This window comes from Geospiza fortis, unplaced genomic scaffold (genome assembly GCF_000277835.1).
Source record: "Geospiza fortis unplaced genomic scaffold, GeoFor_1.0 scaffold70, whole genome shotgun sequence".
In the NCBI taxonomy this organism is placed as follows: domain Eukaryota; kingdom Metazoa; phylum Chordata; class Aves; order Passeriformes; family Thraupidae; genus Geospiza; species Geospiza fortis.
This window is the reverse complement of record NW_005054317.1, coordinates 8,273,858-8,288,872: the sequence shown is the minus strand read 5'-3', so window position 1 is coordinate 8,288,872 and position 15,015 is coordinate 8,273,858. Positions and strand designations below refer to the sequence as shown.

General features: G+C 56.6%; 1 protein-coding gene across 1 annotated transcript in view; it reads left to right on the top strand.

Annotated features, from left to right (window-relative positions):
- The first annotated feature begins 834 nt into the window (after window positions 1-834).
- Window positions 835-15,015, top strand: part of PLXNA1 (plexin A1) — a 98,111-nt gene continuing 83,930 nt past the window's right edge. The window contains exons 1-2 of the mRNA XM_005420215.2: window positions 835-2,181; window positions 8,298-8,480. Coding sequence (XP_005420272.1) covers window positions 979-2,181; window positions 8,298-8,480 — 1,386 coding nt within the window. The 5' untranslated portion in view covers window positions 835-978. The remainder of the gene's footprint in view (window positions 2,182-8,297; window positions 8,481-15,015) is intronic.

The window sequence follows — 15,015 nt, the reverse complement described above, 5'->3', positions numbered from 1 at the left end:
TGGAGTGGCTTATCTGCATGGGCTGGGAAACTGAGCTGGTGCCCCAGCCATGGACCTTGGTCCCAGCTGGGGTGGATGGATTGTGATGGATTGTGATGGTGGGATGGGCTGTGTGCTGTAGGGGGGTTTACACAACCCCTGGTTAGTCTAGGGGTGCTTGTGCCTGTGTGGGGAGGGTGGATGGAGAAGACAGGGATGGGGTATAATGGAGGGGCTGCTGAGCTGACGCAGAGAGCAGAGCTGTGCATTGGTTTCCTGTGCCCATCTCCTCCCTGCTGGGGGATGCAAAGGTCACCCCGGTGTGGGGTATTTGGCTGGCTCTCCACTGCTTTGCTGCTGCCTGTTGGTGAGCCCCAGCTGTGGCACAGCAGCAGGCAGAGCATTCCATCCCCACAGTGTGTGCCCCCTTGTCCCTCTGGAGCCTCTCAAACCAACTGTCTCATGTCTGGACCTGTGTTTTTAATGCATAGAAATGCCAGAAGGACAGGCTTGTCCTTGCCATGCCTGTGTGCTCCCTCCAACCCCTCCTGCCCATGCCCCTCCTGGCAGGCATGTGGCAGGATAGTGGGCAACAAGCCCACTCTTGGCTCTCTCAACTCCTTTAAAAGGTGCTTTGAGATCCTCCTCTGTGTAGGGGCTTGGGCTGTGCTTGCTGCTAACTGGGATTTTGCATCCATTCCCAGCACTGCTGTGGAGTGGGACTGGACAGCAGGTCAGGGTCTCTTCTGCCTGCTAGAAAAATGAGAAGCAGCAGAGTCTTCTGGGTGGGGTGGAATATGCTTGAGACTGCAGGAAAGCCTCCTAACCCCACTTTTCTTATCTTTCTCCCTCTAGGGTTGACTGGACTGGCCACGCCCACGATGCCCTGAATGCTGAGCGCAGAGGAAGCAGAGGAGAGTGTTTCCCATTAGCTCCTCCTCCCTCCCCCATCCCTTTAGTTTGGGTTTGTTTCTATTTATTTTGTGGCTGGGTTTGGGCATGGCCTTGGCTGGATGTGAGGCTGCTGCAATGTGGCTCCTTTGGCTCAAGCACCACTTGTCCATCCACATTTGGACCTTGCTGCTCTTGGGGAGCACCTGGCTACCGCTGGCGGAAGGCAGCCCCAAATCTCCCTTTAGGACTTTCCCGGTTACAGACTGGAGCTTGACACACTTGGTGGTCCATAACAAAACTGGGGAGGTCTACGTGGGGGCTGTCAATCGGATCTACAAGCTCTCCAATAACCTCACACTCCTGAGGACCCACGTGACGGGGCCCGTGGAGGACAATGAGAAGTGTTACCCTCCGCCCAGCGTCCAGTCCTGCCCACACGGGCTGGTCACAACCAACAACGTCAACAAACTGCTGCTGGTGGACTACTCGGGGAATCGGCTGATTGCCTGCGGCAGTGCCTCCCAGGGGATTTGCCAGTTCCTGCGGCTGGACGACCTCTTCAAGCTGGGTGAGCCCCACCACCGCAAGGAGCACTACCTCTCCAGTGTCAACGAGTCGGGCACCATGTCCGGCGTCATCATCGAGGTGCTGAACGGGCAGAACAAGCTCTTCATTGGGACGCCCATTGATGGGAAGTCGGAGTACTTCCCCACTCTGTCCAGCCGCAAACTGATGGCCAACGAGGAGAACGCGGAGATGTTTGGCTTCGTCTACCAGGATGAGTTTGTCTCCTCGCAGCTCAAAATCCCCTCGGATACGCTCTCAAAGTTCCCCACCTTTGACATCTACTACATCTACAGCTTCAGCAGCGAGCAGTTTGTTTACTACCTGACCCTGCAGCTGGACACCCAGCTGACCTCTCCTGACTCCACTGGGGAGCAGTTTTTCACCTCCAAGATCGTCCGCCTCTGTGTGGATGACCCCAAGTTCTACTCCTATGTGGAATTCCCCATTGGCTGCGTGCAGGACGGCATCGAGTACCGGCTGATCCAGGACGCCTACCTGACCAAGCCTGGCAAGGCTTTGGCCAAGTACCTGGGCATCTCAGAGCACGAGGATATCCTCTTCACCATCTTCTCCCAGGGCCAGAAAAATAGGGTTAAGCCTCCCAAGGAGTCTGTGCTCTGCCTCTTCACGTTGAAGAAGATCAAGGATAAGATCAAGGAGCGTATCCAGTCATGCTACAGAGGGGAAGGGAAACTCTCCCTGCCCTGGCTCTTGAATAAGGAGCTGGGCTGCATCAACTCGGTGAGTTCCCACCTGTCTTTACTCAAGCCAGACTATTTCTGGTTTCTGGTGGTGTTCTCTAGCTGGACCTTCCCCAGTGATTTGACCTGAGCTGTGTTTTCCCTGTGGATATGGGCAGTGTCAGTGAGTTGGGGCTGGAAGGGTGGCAGGCTCAGGCCTCAGGGCGTCTGCTGCAGCTCTGCTGTGGAGTCCCTTGCAGATGGCATGTGGGTTTGCGGGTGTTGTGTCACCTGGGGGTTGGCAGTGGCCAAGCAGAAGGTGTTGGAAGCAGCAGGATGTGCAGGACAGGGAGCACAGACCTGATGGAGGGAGCTGGGGGGGGCTGGTGGTCTCAGCAGAAGTTGGTCACATGTTCAGCATGGAGGGACCACATCCTCTCCATGGAGTGCTGGGGGGGCACAAGACACTGTCAAGTCAGGTGGCTTTTGGGAGTGACCAGTGCAAACTGTCATCCAGAGGTGCAGGAGGTGAGGGCTGCTATCCTGGAACGGTGATTCCCAACTGAGGGAGCACTCCCCTCTGTCCCCAAGGAGGTGTTTTCCTGCCTAGTTCCCACCTCGGTGCCTCTGCTCCCTCTGGTGTCTCAGCAGCTCAGTGTGGGACCTCTGAGTCCTGGTGGGCAGGGGACCTCCCAGCTTGGCTCTTGGGTTTGTTTTCTCATTGAACTGTTACTGTTACTGCATTCTTTTCTGGGCAGTGTTACAAACCACCAGTAGTTGCTGGAGGCTACAACTCCAGGTGATGGAGCTGTCACAGGCTGGATAGTCCCCTAGCAGGGTCTGATATGGGGCTGAGGCAGGCTTGGGCTGCTGGCGTGTGTGTTTGGGAGGGTCTGGTGGAGGTCCTGACCCACCTGCTATCAGCCACCTCCCCCAGGTCCGGCTTGTTGGTGTTCAGCACCCATCAGCAAGCCCCAGGCGTGCTCAAGCAGCGCTTTGGGTGCAGGCAGGTGGGCAGGGGGGTCCCTGTGGAGCAGCCCTGCCCTCTCTCCCACTGTCCTCACTGCACTCTGAAGGAGACAGCTAACAGCTGCCTGACAAAGTAAAGGGTTTGCTGTCAAGAGCGCTGGGCTCACAAATCAGATTTTGGCTTTGAACTAATTCAATTTTGCTGGAAAATGATGAAATTGTTACACGGCTGCCTGTTGGGCCGTGCAGCTGCTGGCTCTGCCGTGGAGCTGCTCTGTGCTCACTGCTCAGTGCTGCCTCTCGTGCTCCCGGCTCGCCTCTCCAGTGCCCCACATCCCCAGGTTTGGGGAGGCTGCTCTGCCCCCCTGCACTCCAGGGAGAAATTTAAACTCTGGTCCTAGGATTGCTGCCTGGGAGTAAGTGGATCTCAGGGTACTCTCTGGGTCCTGCAGATATGGCTCTTGTGGGGTGGAAAGATGTGTGCCATGATGGGGAGGCTCCTGCTTTTGTATGAGCTGGGCTGGGGAGTGACACCCTCCTCCAGGGGAACCAGGTGGTGTTTTCTGTCCCAGTCCTCCAGATGCCAGGCAGAGTGGGGCAGGACATGAGTGGATGATAAGTCAAGCCCTCAGCTCCTTGCTGTGTTGTGCACAGGCCAAACCAGACCACTGGAAGCACGTAGCCTCTCTCTCGCAGGAATTTCTGCACCCCTAATAAAATAAAGCCACCTCTAGGGTGGGTCATGGCAGTCATGGTGGGTCACCATCTCTTGGTGGTGAGGACTGGCCAGAAAATAAAGGACATGCTGGTTTTTTAATTTATAAGGAGACAAAATGTAATTGCTCAAGTCAGTAGTTGCTTGGGATTTACACCCCATCCATATGGAAATGTGCAAGGAGCTCTCTTGCTCTGCTCCTTCATGGCAGTAAGGGGCTGAGGCTGGCCCTGCTGGAGGAGGTTTGGTCAGCACTGCGCTCCCAGACCCCAGGCAGTGCAGGACCAATGGATACTCATTCTCAGTGCTGCAGGGTAGCTGTGATTCTCCAGAGCTGGTGCTGGAGCTGGGAGGAGAGGCTACCAGGCTTGGCAGATAGCTCAGGAGATGTTAGTGATTCCTCTCCAGTGCTGGTGAGTGGAGTGAATTCCTGCTTCCCATTTCTCTCTCTCTCCTTCTGGGATCCAGAAGTGGAAGTGGGAAGGGAGCTGGCTCTGTAGGGAGACTCCCCACACTGGTGCACTCAGACCTGAGCATGGGCTTCCAAATGCAGCAGAGGCACCTTGTGGAAGCACCCAGGCCATTTCCCTGTGCCAGCTCCTCTGCTTAAATTGCCCCTGACCCTCTCCAGAGGTTTTACTGCTCCCAGGCTTCACTCAGAGGGGTTTGGTGTTGTGTAGCCAGGCTCTTTCCTTCCCCTGTGCAGCACAGGGCTGGGAGGTCTTTGTGCCTGGGGCCAGATGTGCTCAGCACATCTGCCCAGTGCTCCTGTCCCCAAACTGGGGGGAGCAAGGACTGGTGTAGCAGGGCTGGGAAAGGACAAGGGCTGGGGCTGGAGTGCAGATGTTGCAGCAAGGAGTTATTTAGAGTTCCTGGAGCCCTTGACTTCTGGGCTGGCATTGTGGGCAGAGGCAGTGCCTGGAGCCAGCGGGATGTGGCATCAGCTTTCCCTGGGCTACCCCAGGGAGAAAATGAGTTTTGACTCCTCAGTAAGGCTTGCTGCCCAGCTTGCTGGCACAGGACAATGGCTGGTGACAAACTGGCTGAAAGTGGGCCAGGATAAGCCAAATCCTTTCCGGGGCAGCCAGAGAAATGCAGGTGGTAACAAACCGTACCACACTCGGATTATTCCTGAGCAGCGATTAATGCACGGAAAGCCTGGCATCCCAGCCTGGCACTTTGTACCAGCCTCCTGTAACCTCCTCCCTGGCTCTTTGCATCCCTCCACATCCTCCATCACAGCCCCTGGAGGTGCACAGGGGGAAGGGGCTGAGCCTATAATGGTGTTAACTGGCGAATTACTGGCTAATTAATAATGCTGAGTGATGCGAGCCTTGTCGTGCTGTCTGCTCCCTCATTGCTTTCGTAAGTGGGCTTGAAGAGAGGCAATGAGACAAGGCATATCAGGAGACACCCGCTCCTGCTCGCTGTGGGCCTGCCTTCCCCCTCCTTCAGGTCCCTTTCCCCAGGAAATCCGAATTTCCTGACCCTGTTTTGGGGAGGAAAAAATAGTGCTGGGAGAGAGAAGACTGCTGTGCTGTGCAGATAGCTGCCCTGGGGTGTCTGAGCCAGGGGCAACTGAGAGGGGTGCCGAAGGAAAGCATGGAAAGAAAAACAAACGATAACAATAATTAAAAAAACAACCCAAATCCCCAAAAGAAACACTGCAACCCCCAGGCTGAAGGCTGTGGTCCCTGCAAAACCCCGTGCAAATGCGAGAGTGGGCAGATCCCGATGCCTCCTGCCGATCCCAGTGTCTCCTGCAGATCCCAGCATCCGCAGGCTCAAACGCTGCAAGGTCACTGTCCCGCACGTGCCGTGGTGTGTGTCTGTCCCTGCCAGCACCGGCTGGGGCACAGCTGTCCCTCTGTCCATCCTGCCCTCTGCCCCTCTGCCTTGCCTCTCCCCACATGTGCCAGGGATGGGTTCTGTCGGTGGGTTCCACAACCCCGGCACTGCCGCCCTTGGCCCGACCTCTGCGCCGCCTGCGCTTCCCTAACGAGGCAGTTTGCTGTTAATGAGCTAATTGCCGGCGTAATTATTTATCGAGGTGGTGTCGGCATGGCGGCGGCGGGAGTTCCTCGGTCCCAGAGCGCAGCTGTATTTGTCATTTCCCAGAGAGTATGTTGAGACAAAGCAGAGAGCAGTAAACACCATAAACATCTCTCCTCTTGCATATTCAGCAGCCGTGGGGTTGGGGAAGCTGCAGATTGAGCTCAGAGAGAGCAGAACCTGCACCCAGGGGTGCCAGGGCTTGAATATCTTTGTGGCATTGCCCTGAACCCTTCTGCTGCTGCAGATGGCTGGGTGGGAGGTGCTGGGGTTTATTTGGCTGTGGGGGACAGAATCTTTCCCCCAGTAAAGCAGCTAAGAAATCCCAGGTATTTGGATGGGAGCTGTGTATCGGCTGGAGCATTGCTCACATCTCACTCTGTGATTACGAAGATAATTTTCTAGGATTTGCTGTTTTAAAATTCCTATTCTCATAATGCAGAGGAGGATGCTTAGTATGTGTGTTGGCCAGTGGATAGGAGAGGGCAAGGCTGGCATTCAGAGGATTAGTGGAGAGCTTGTGATTTCCCTTCCCTCTTTTTCTTCTGGTTGCAGAGACATGCAGTGCCCATGTTCCTGTTTTGGGGATCCCCATGTCTGTCATGATTGGCTGTAAGAGTTCCCCTAGTTCAGGGAAGCATGAGCAACAGTCAGGCAGGGAAGGAGTTGATCTTTGTACATTAACTCAACACCCAAAACCAGAAGTTCGAGCAACTGAGGGGGCATCCCCAGAGTGTCTGGTGGACTGAGTGTGACTGCTCCTTCCCTTTTGGGAAGGCTGGTGCAGCACTGAGTTCCTGCTGTAGGAACAGCAGGGATTGGGACCACTGGCCCTGGAGCTGGAATGGTGGCACGGTGAGGAGGGTGAGCAGCCTTGCCATGGCTGTGGGAGGGCGATGCCATTGAAGCTGCAAGTGTATTGTGCTGGGGCACGGAAAAGTGCTGTGTTTTCTCCCCTCTACATGGGTGCCTGTTGGTGGGAGCCAGTCTGGGCTGATCCTTGCTTCCCAGGCAGAGATGAGTGGGAATTACAGAGCTCTGCGCTGCCCTTGCGTACGTGGAGCTTGGGAGCTCGGCATTTTCCCATATGCTCTGTGCACATGCGGTATGGATTTAAAACCCCTTGGGGACTGGCATGCATTTGGAGCCTGCTGCTTGCCAAAAAACCTCTCTCCCCTTTAAATTCAAAATTATATAAGGAGCCTTGTGAAGCGGAAGAATCCCGTGACCGGAGCAGGCTGTCTCCCTGTCAGCCGTGCCTGCCTTGCCACTTTACCCTCCTGCATCCAGGCCCGCTGCCACCCCTGGGGATTTGGCAAAGCCCTTCACTGCCTGGACAGAGCGGGGATTTTGCTGGTGCTGTGTGACCACGTGAGGCTGTTGCCTTGTGTGGGAACACTGGGAGGCCCATGTGCCCCGCAGGCCAGACAGCTGTGGCCAGGGTCTGTTGTTCTGCTCAGCAGGTCAGGTGAGGATGCTCAAGGTAGGGGTGAATGCTGTGGATCTGGTCCTGGTCCCACTCCCCTGCCTGCATCGCAGCTTTCACAGAGGGCATCCCTTTGTCTTTGCCTTGCTCATCATCACACTGTCCTTGAAGGAAGTCCCTGCTGTCATGGCCATGAGAATGGACAGAGGCCAGTGCAGCCCTGCTTCTGCCTTTCCCCAGGCAGAGGGGAAACTTGCAAAAGCTTCTCCCAGATCTGTGGGTTTGATCTGAACTGAGGAGGCAGCTGGCTGAGCCAGGCCCTTGTCTGGGGCAAGGCAGCATGGAAAAAATGTGGGGATTTCCCAAAGACGTTCCTGCGGGAGGGGGAACAGGGCTGGCAGGTGGGTAGTGTGTTTGCTGGAGGCTTTGCTATGTGAAGTGAAGCTCTTCCAGGAGCGCTGACTTGTTTGCCTTGGCATGGCCTTGTCTGGGAAGTGTTTTTTCTTTGGGGGAAGGCTGGGGTGCAGGATTCAGCCCCTCCTGCATTGCTGCCAAGCTGATTTTTTTTTTTGAAGCTAGTGCTGGGATGAGGAGGAGAGGAATGTGTGTGTGCTGGGGAGCTTGTGCTGGCATCCCACGTGTCTGAGATGGCACTGGCAGGGATGGAGGGGGGAGCAGGGATGCTCCACTGGCTCCTGCTGTGTTTGTAAGTGCTGCTCTGTAGGATGCAGAGGACAGAGAGCCTTGGTCTTGGTCTGCAGAGCCTGTTCAAATGTAGAGAGGGCCTGCATGCAGTGCATCTGTCCCAATGCCTTACATCAGTGTGTAGGGGGTGTTAGGGAAATGACAACCCATGCCTTTCCTTGGTTGGTGAGGTGAGATGGCTGCAGTAGGAGGCTGCCAAAGGTGCTGTAGCTGTGGGGTGAAGGTAGGAGATGGTTGATTGCCATCTGTGAGGTCCAACGTGTCGAGGCATTGGCAAAAAGCTCATCTCTCCTCTGCTTTCTTCCAACAGCCCCTGCAGATCGACGACAACTTCTGTGGCCAGGATTTTAACCAGCCCCTGGGAGGGACTGTCACCATCGAGGGGACCCCTCTGTTTGTGGATAAGGAGGATGGCATGACCTCGGTGGCTGCCTATGACTACAGAGGACAAACTGTCGTCTTTGCGGGCACACGGAGCGGGAAGATCAAAAAGGTAGGAAAGCCTTCAGTGGTGCTGATGGGGAGGGATGGGCTCTTGCCTGACTGGCCCTTTGTGGGGTGCTGGTTGGGCTGGGCCTCCATAATAGAATGACCTGATATATTTGGGGTAATGTGCAAAGGGCCCATGAGGGGAAATTTCCTCTTGCTTCTCTCTGCCAACTGAATTTACAAAACTCTGCCCTTTTTGGAAGGGTTATGACATAAGGAAGGTGAGTCCTTGCTGATGGTTGTTCAGAGCCCATCCTGTCATGTCTCAGGGGCAGGTGAGCTTGCCCTGGAGCTGCCACGGGTCATACTCTGTCCATCTGGACCCTCTGTCCATCTGGCCTTGTCATTGACCTGGGCAGGGTGGGTGCTGATGGCTCCAGCCTGGCGAGGGGGAGCCTTCACTTCCTGCACCCTGCCTGGGCACAAAAGGCTGCTTGTGGCAATTAGCAAATAGCTCCATGCGTGCCTTTCTCTGCCTGCATCTCCACAGGGCACGGATTTCCTGTTATCATAACATCATGCCTGTAATTACAGCTGTACATGCCCTGTGTAAACATAGCTTCCATTAACACATCCTCAGCCAGGGAGAGGCCATGTGGAGGTCCTGGTAGGGTCCCTGCTATGGACCAGAGCATGGCTGGGGGGTTTGGCTCATCTCTATGTAACTTGTAAGGTGCTTCAGCACTCTGTTTTGGGCACAGCATTCTGCATTTTTGCTACATCTCCTGATCTGTGGTGGCCGGGGTGCCCTGCAGGAGACAGGGTGGTTTCCCTGGCAGGAATCTGGAGCAGGATGCTGTTGTGTAGTCCCCATATGTCCTACTTGCCCCTGTTCCCCCATGACCCCTGACAGACCCGCCTGTGCCTCTGACTATTAGCAGCGTTTTTGGGGCATAGGCAGCACATGTTGGGGTGGGGGGCATGATGGAGAGGTCCTCTCTAGCCCCACACCTTCTGCTTGTCTTTCTGCAGTCCTTGGAGGGTGCAGGGCAGCAGCAGGGCTGTCGGGATGGAGGCAGCTCGTCCTCCCTTCCGGATCAATGAGGGATCCAGAGGGACTGGTGTCGGGTTGCTGCAGGCTTCTCCTGCTCTGGGCTCCAGATGGGAGCTTTTAGATGGAGATGGGAAGGGAGGAGCATGTAGGAGGAGGGTTCAAAAAGCCACAGGGACAGTGTTACACCTCTAGTTCCACAGTTACCTAGAAGGGCTGGTGGTTGGTTTTTAGATGGCAAATTGGATTTCTCTTCTTTCTCTTCTTTCTCTTCTTTCTCTTCTTTCTCTTCTTTCTCTTCTTTCTCTTCTTTCTCTTCTTTCTCTTCTTTCTCTTCTTTTTTAATTTTTCCCCTGGTCTTTGCACCTTCAGAGCCATTTGGAAGGGGTCAACTATGTGGGTGCCTGGTTGGTGTGTGGGCTGCATGCTGCAGCCACGACTGCAAACTAGAACTTGATGCCCAGGTGTGGTTTGAGTGTCCTCCCTCCCTGCAGGGCTTCTCAAGCTTTGTTTTTCCTAGTTTTGAACTTGGTGCCCCAAAGAGCTGGTGTGGCTCTCTGGCCCTGCAGGGCATGAGGATATGGAGCTGATGAGACTCCAGAGGTGGCTCTCAGTGCTGGAATGCTGGGTAGGTTTATAGGCTTATCCTGCCTGCAGCCCCCAGATCCCCTGGTGTTGCAGAGCTCTCTAATGGTAGCCTGGGAGCACTTTGCAGGCTCCAAGTCCTGCACCACGAGGTGCTCTCCTTGTCCCTGCAGTGACCTTGAGGTGGGCAGCCCAGCCCTCCTTCCTGCGGCAGGGGCTGCCTGGCAAAGCGCTGCCTCAGCAGCTACCTGATCCTGCTGCCTGGCTGCCGGGGCTGGAGTGGGGCTGAGGAGGGGCTGCTGACCTGGCTTTGAGTGGAACCAGCGTGTCCCCGGCCAGCGGATGCGATACCTGGCAGGGATTCAGCAGAGTGTAGCCAAGGTGGCTCCTCCAGGCAGAGAGGAGGATGTGTGTGGGAGGGTGCAACCTTCAGCAGTGGTTGCAATCCCTCTGCTTTTAAACTGTTGGTGCTTCCCACCGTCCCCTTGGTAAACACCCACCCTAGGCTTGGTGCAGCCTGCTGTCCCCCCCACCCTTTGCAGAAGCCCTGGCATCTCCTCTGGGAGAGGAAGGGCTGCACTGACAGCTGGGGGCCTCCCTCCCCACCCCCAGGAGCCCTGTAATGGATGCTGCTCTGCTGAGGGGCACCGATCCCGCCATCTGGGCCGGGGTAAGGTCAGGCCAGAGTCACTGCTGCGTCTGGCTTTTCCTTGGATGGCAGCTCCCATGCCCAGCATTTGTCCAGACTGTTGCGTGCAGACAGAGCCTCCCTTTGTCCCCCCAAAAAGCCACGCGAGCCTGTGGCTGCCCTGCAGCCTGTCCCCAGCCCTGCCACCAACAGTTGCTGTCGGGAGGGCAGGGTGCTGGGCAGCACCTGCTGCCACCACAGCTGCAGGGAGACCCAACTTTGGGGGGGGTGTGGAAGGATCTTGCAGGCAATATCAGATTTGCAAAACTGTCTGTGGGCTGGGATGTGGAGGCACCAGGGGGATGGAGGTCACAATCCCTGGGATACTGAGTGAGTTGCAGCAGCAGGACCCATGGCAGCCCAGTCTCAGCTTGTCCTGCAGCATTACTGGGCAGGCAATTATCTTTGGCTGATCCCAAGTTATGTGGAGAGGCCAGGCTTGGAAAGCCCTTGGTCCCACGTGCTCTCTGTCCTCCGTGCCAGCAGTCATGGGACTGGGGCACTCGGGGAATTCCAGCCATGCCCAGGTGAACAATGCAGGGATGGGTTCCAACGCTGCTGGAGCTGGCACTGAACCACTTCCTTGGCACTCCTGACCTGGCAGGGACCTGGCCTTGCACCCTACAGTCTGAGAGTGCTGTGGATGGGGAAGTGGCATGGGGATGTGAACTATGAGCATGCAGCAGCAGGGATATCAGGGGATATTTTTGAAAGAGAAATGAAGCCTGTGTCCTAATGCTTGGGTTTTTCCTGGAAACCACCTGTCCTCAATTGGCAATGTTTTTATTGGGCAGTTATAATTTTCCCAGGCTGTCTTTTGTATTTTTTGGGTGGATGGGAAGCTGTGTGTATGATTGCAATGGGAGTGCTCAGTAATGTGCTGGAAAGGCACGTTTGACACTGCACCCATGTCAGCTCTTGAGCTGGGTATGCCAAAGACTTGATGTTGGGTGTGCTTGAAGTGTTGTGTGGAGAGAGGGAAGAAGGGTGATACTGAAGGGGGTGTGCTGAAGGTGGTGCAACCCCCTCCCAGTGACTGCCCTGTGCTGGGCTGGGAGCTGGAGCAGTGGGACATTCGGGGAGGCGCAGCACAGACCCGGCTGCCCTCCTTCACTGCCATCTGCTCCTTGTTATGCAAACACGGCACTGCCTTGGGGCTCTGCTGAGCTCAGTGTAGCCCTTGTGGGTTGACCCAGTTTTGGGTGCTGTCTGGTTATTTTTGGGGGGATGAGCTGAATTCCTCTCTCAAAGCAGCTACGGCTCCCTTCCCACAGCTGTCCCTGGCTGCTGCAGAACAAGGAGGCTGTGAGCTCTGCCTCCTGCCACAGCCCTACAGGAGATACCCAGCACCTGGGGGGATCCAGGCACTGGAGATCCCTAAGGCAGGTGTGGTTACAGGACAGTGCAGCCAGTGCATCCCAGCCAGGGTAGCCTCGGACTGCACATCCCTTCCAGCCAGCTGAGCTCTCATTTTCGAGGATTATCTCTCTCCCCTGTCACCACTGCAATCCCTGTAGCTCCCTGTTCTGTCCTGGAACTGGCTGGCCTTGGGCACGAGTGCATTGTGTCTCCCTTGGGAATCTGCTCCCCCCTTGGGGCTTGCGCTTGCCACGGCTTGTTTATTCTCTCCCACAGAAAGCGCAGCTGAACTGGGCCTGTGTCTGGCTGCTTTGATTTCACTTCTTTGATAATAATAATACTAATAATACTACTAACAAGAAACTCTTCACACTAAGTGGGTTATCCCTATCCCTAACAGCAGGACATGGTGCTCCTCTTGTGGCCTGGAGAGGGTTGAGGGGCTCCCCTGTAGCTCCCTGTCCTGTGGGCAGGCAGATGATGGTGCTTTGGGGGAGCAGATTTGGCAGCCTATGGATACACCCCCCTTGAATTCTCTAAAAGCTTTGCATTAAGGATACCTCAGTGTGTTCACAACCCTTGGTGTGTCTGGACAGAAAATAGGTGCTGTGGGAGAGGGACTTGCTGACCAGGGCCTTTTTGGGATTTCCCTGTTGCCTGCTGGCTCCCTTCTATCACCAAAGCCCCCATGTGTTGGCCTCCTGGGTGTGATGCATGACCTGATCATGGTCCATATGAGCTGAGAGAAGAAGCCATCAGGCTCCCTGCCCATCCCTGTCCCCACAGATCCTTTGGCATCACCCTCTGCTTGGTGCTCAGGGGAAGCAGCTCTGGCTGAAAAGGGGCCCTTTGTGTCTCGCGTGAAATCCGGCTCCCGGCGTGCGCGGCAGGGCTTGGCCCGCCTCGTGACCCTGCTGCTGGCTACCCTGCTTACTGCCTGTGCCTTGCCTGGCTGTGCTCTTGGGCTGTGTGTGGGGGGACACAGGACGCATTTGGGGCATGAACCCTGCCCTGGCCCCGGCAGTGTCAGCCGGTGACCCTTGGGGATTCCCCCAGGCATCGACCCCTGTGCAGCCCCTGGAAATGCTCTCCTGCCCGCGCTGCTGCCTCTTCCCAGCTGGCTGCCCGGCACAAGGGCCTTTTGTTCCCCCTGCCTCTTCCCTATGCCCTCTCCTGCTCCATCCCCACCCCATCTCCTGCTCCATCCCCATTCCCTGCTCTGGAGACCCACAGCCCCCTCCCCACACGCTTACAGCCCCCGTGGGCGCCGGCGCTGGGCCCCGTGAGGGAGCTGCGCGCCTCGGAGCATGCGCCCACGCCTCTCCCCAATCAATGGCAATAATTTTATTGGCATGACAAGGTAGCCGACGGTTGCCAAAGTGAATCCATCAAATACCTCTTGGCGGCTCCCCGCCTTCCCGTTGTCCCCTTGCGCGCGGCAGGGAGCGCTCGGCATCGCCCCGTTGCTGCTCTGCAGGAAGGGGCCCCGCTCGCCGGCGTTGGGCTTTGTTGCGCCGCCCGGCTCTGAACAGGATGTCTCATTGTTGGAGGAAACAATTAGAAATTCATCGTGAACCGCTGGCCTCTGGGATCTGCCGGGGCGGCGGGGCTGGGGCTCCAGGCAGCTGCCAGCTTCGTCCTGGGGTGACTCCTGGAGGGGAATGCCGCTGGGGTTCCTGCTCCTGCCTCGTGCAGGATGGATGGGGATGAACATTGCCAGGCTCCTGGCACTCCAAGGGATGCTCCAGCATCCTCATACAGCCTTGGGAAAGGAGAGGAGATGTCAGGGGACTCGCTGCCCTCGAAGCCTGCTCCCCCCACCCTCCGTGCCCCCAGGCTCTTTGACTCACAAGCCACAACTCTCTCTTCTTTCTCCCCATCTGCTCCGCTCTCAGTGCAAAGCCAGCAGGTGAGTGAGGCCTGGGATTCTGGCTCCTGGCCAGCCGGGAGGCAGCAGCAGCAGCAGCCAGCCCTGCTCCAACCTTTGCTGCCGAAAGCGCTGACGGTGCACGTCTCCTCGCCTGTGCCTGGCGCCGGGCGCCCGCAGGCAGCCGTGTGCCTCCTGTGCCTCACCCCTGTCCTTCAGCACACTCCTGTGCCTCACCCCCATCCATCAGCACACTCCTGTGCCTCACCCCCACTCCTGTGCCTCGCCCCCATCCATCAGCCCCCACGGCAGCACAGAGGCTGCTGCACTTCACCCCTGTCAGGCAAGGTGACTTTTGGGCAGCAGCGCTTGGTGAAAGCTGCAGGAGGCTGGGGGATGGAGGTGGATCCCAAAGACCCTGTGTCTTCCAAAGGGCTACTAGGTGAAACCTGGCTTCTGTAATTGCTTTGTGAAGGGGTTTGGGGGCAAAATGCTGCTTGGCAGCCCCTTGGGACAAGTCAGTGCTGCCCTGCAGGGTATGCTCAGGAGCTGGCAGGTGCCAGCCAAACATGGCAGCATTGCCTTCACAGCTGGTCCCTGCAGACCATCCTGTGCCCTGGCAGGGGCTGCCACCCTGGGAGTATTGTGGAAATAAGGCTGGGAAAGGGAAAAGCAAGAGCCTGAGGGGTTTGTGACTGTGTGCCTCGCTGCTCCTGCCCCTGTTGTTGCAGGGCTGTGTAAGGCATTGGTGGCCATGGCTTTGCAGTGCTGGGAGAACAAGGCACATGAGCGATCTTTGGGGTCATTGATGGGGGTGCTGAGCCCCATAAATGTTTGGGTCACACTCACTGGGCGCTGTTATTAGGAAAAGGGGTGTGTTGGCTGGCTGGGGACATGCCGTGCCAGCAGTGACCAGTGGGTTTTCCCTCCTAGCTGGTTGGTGTGGTTGCTGAAGCGTGAAGCTGCTGAGCATTTTCTTGTGCACCTCTCTGCTGCTGAACGCAGGGCTGTGGCCCCTGTCTGTGACCTCTATTCTGCTGGGAAGAGCG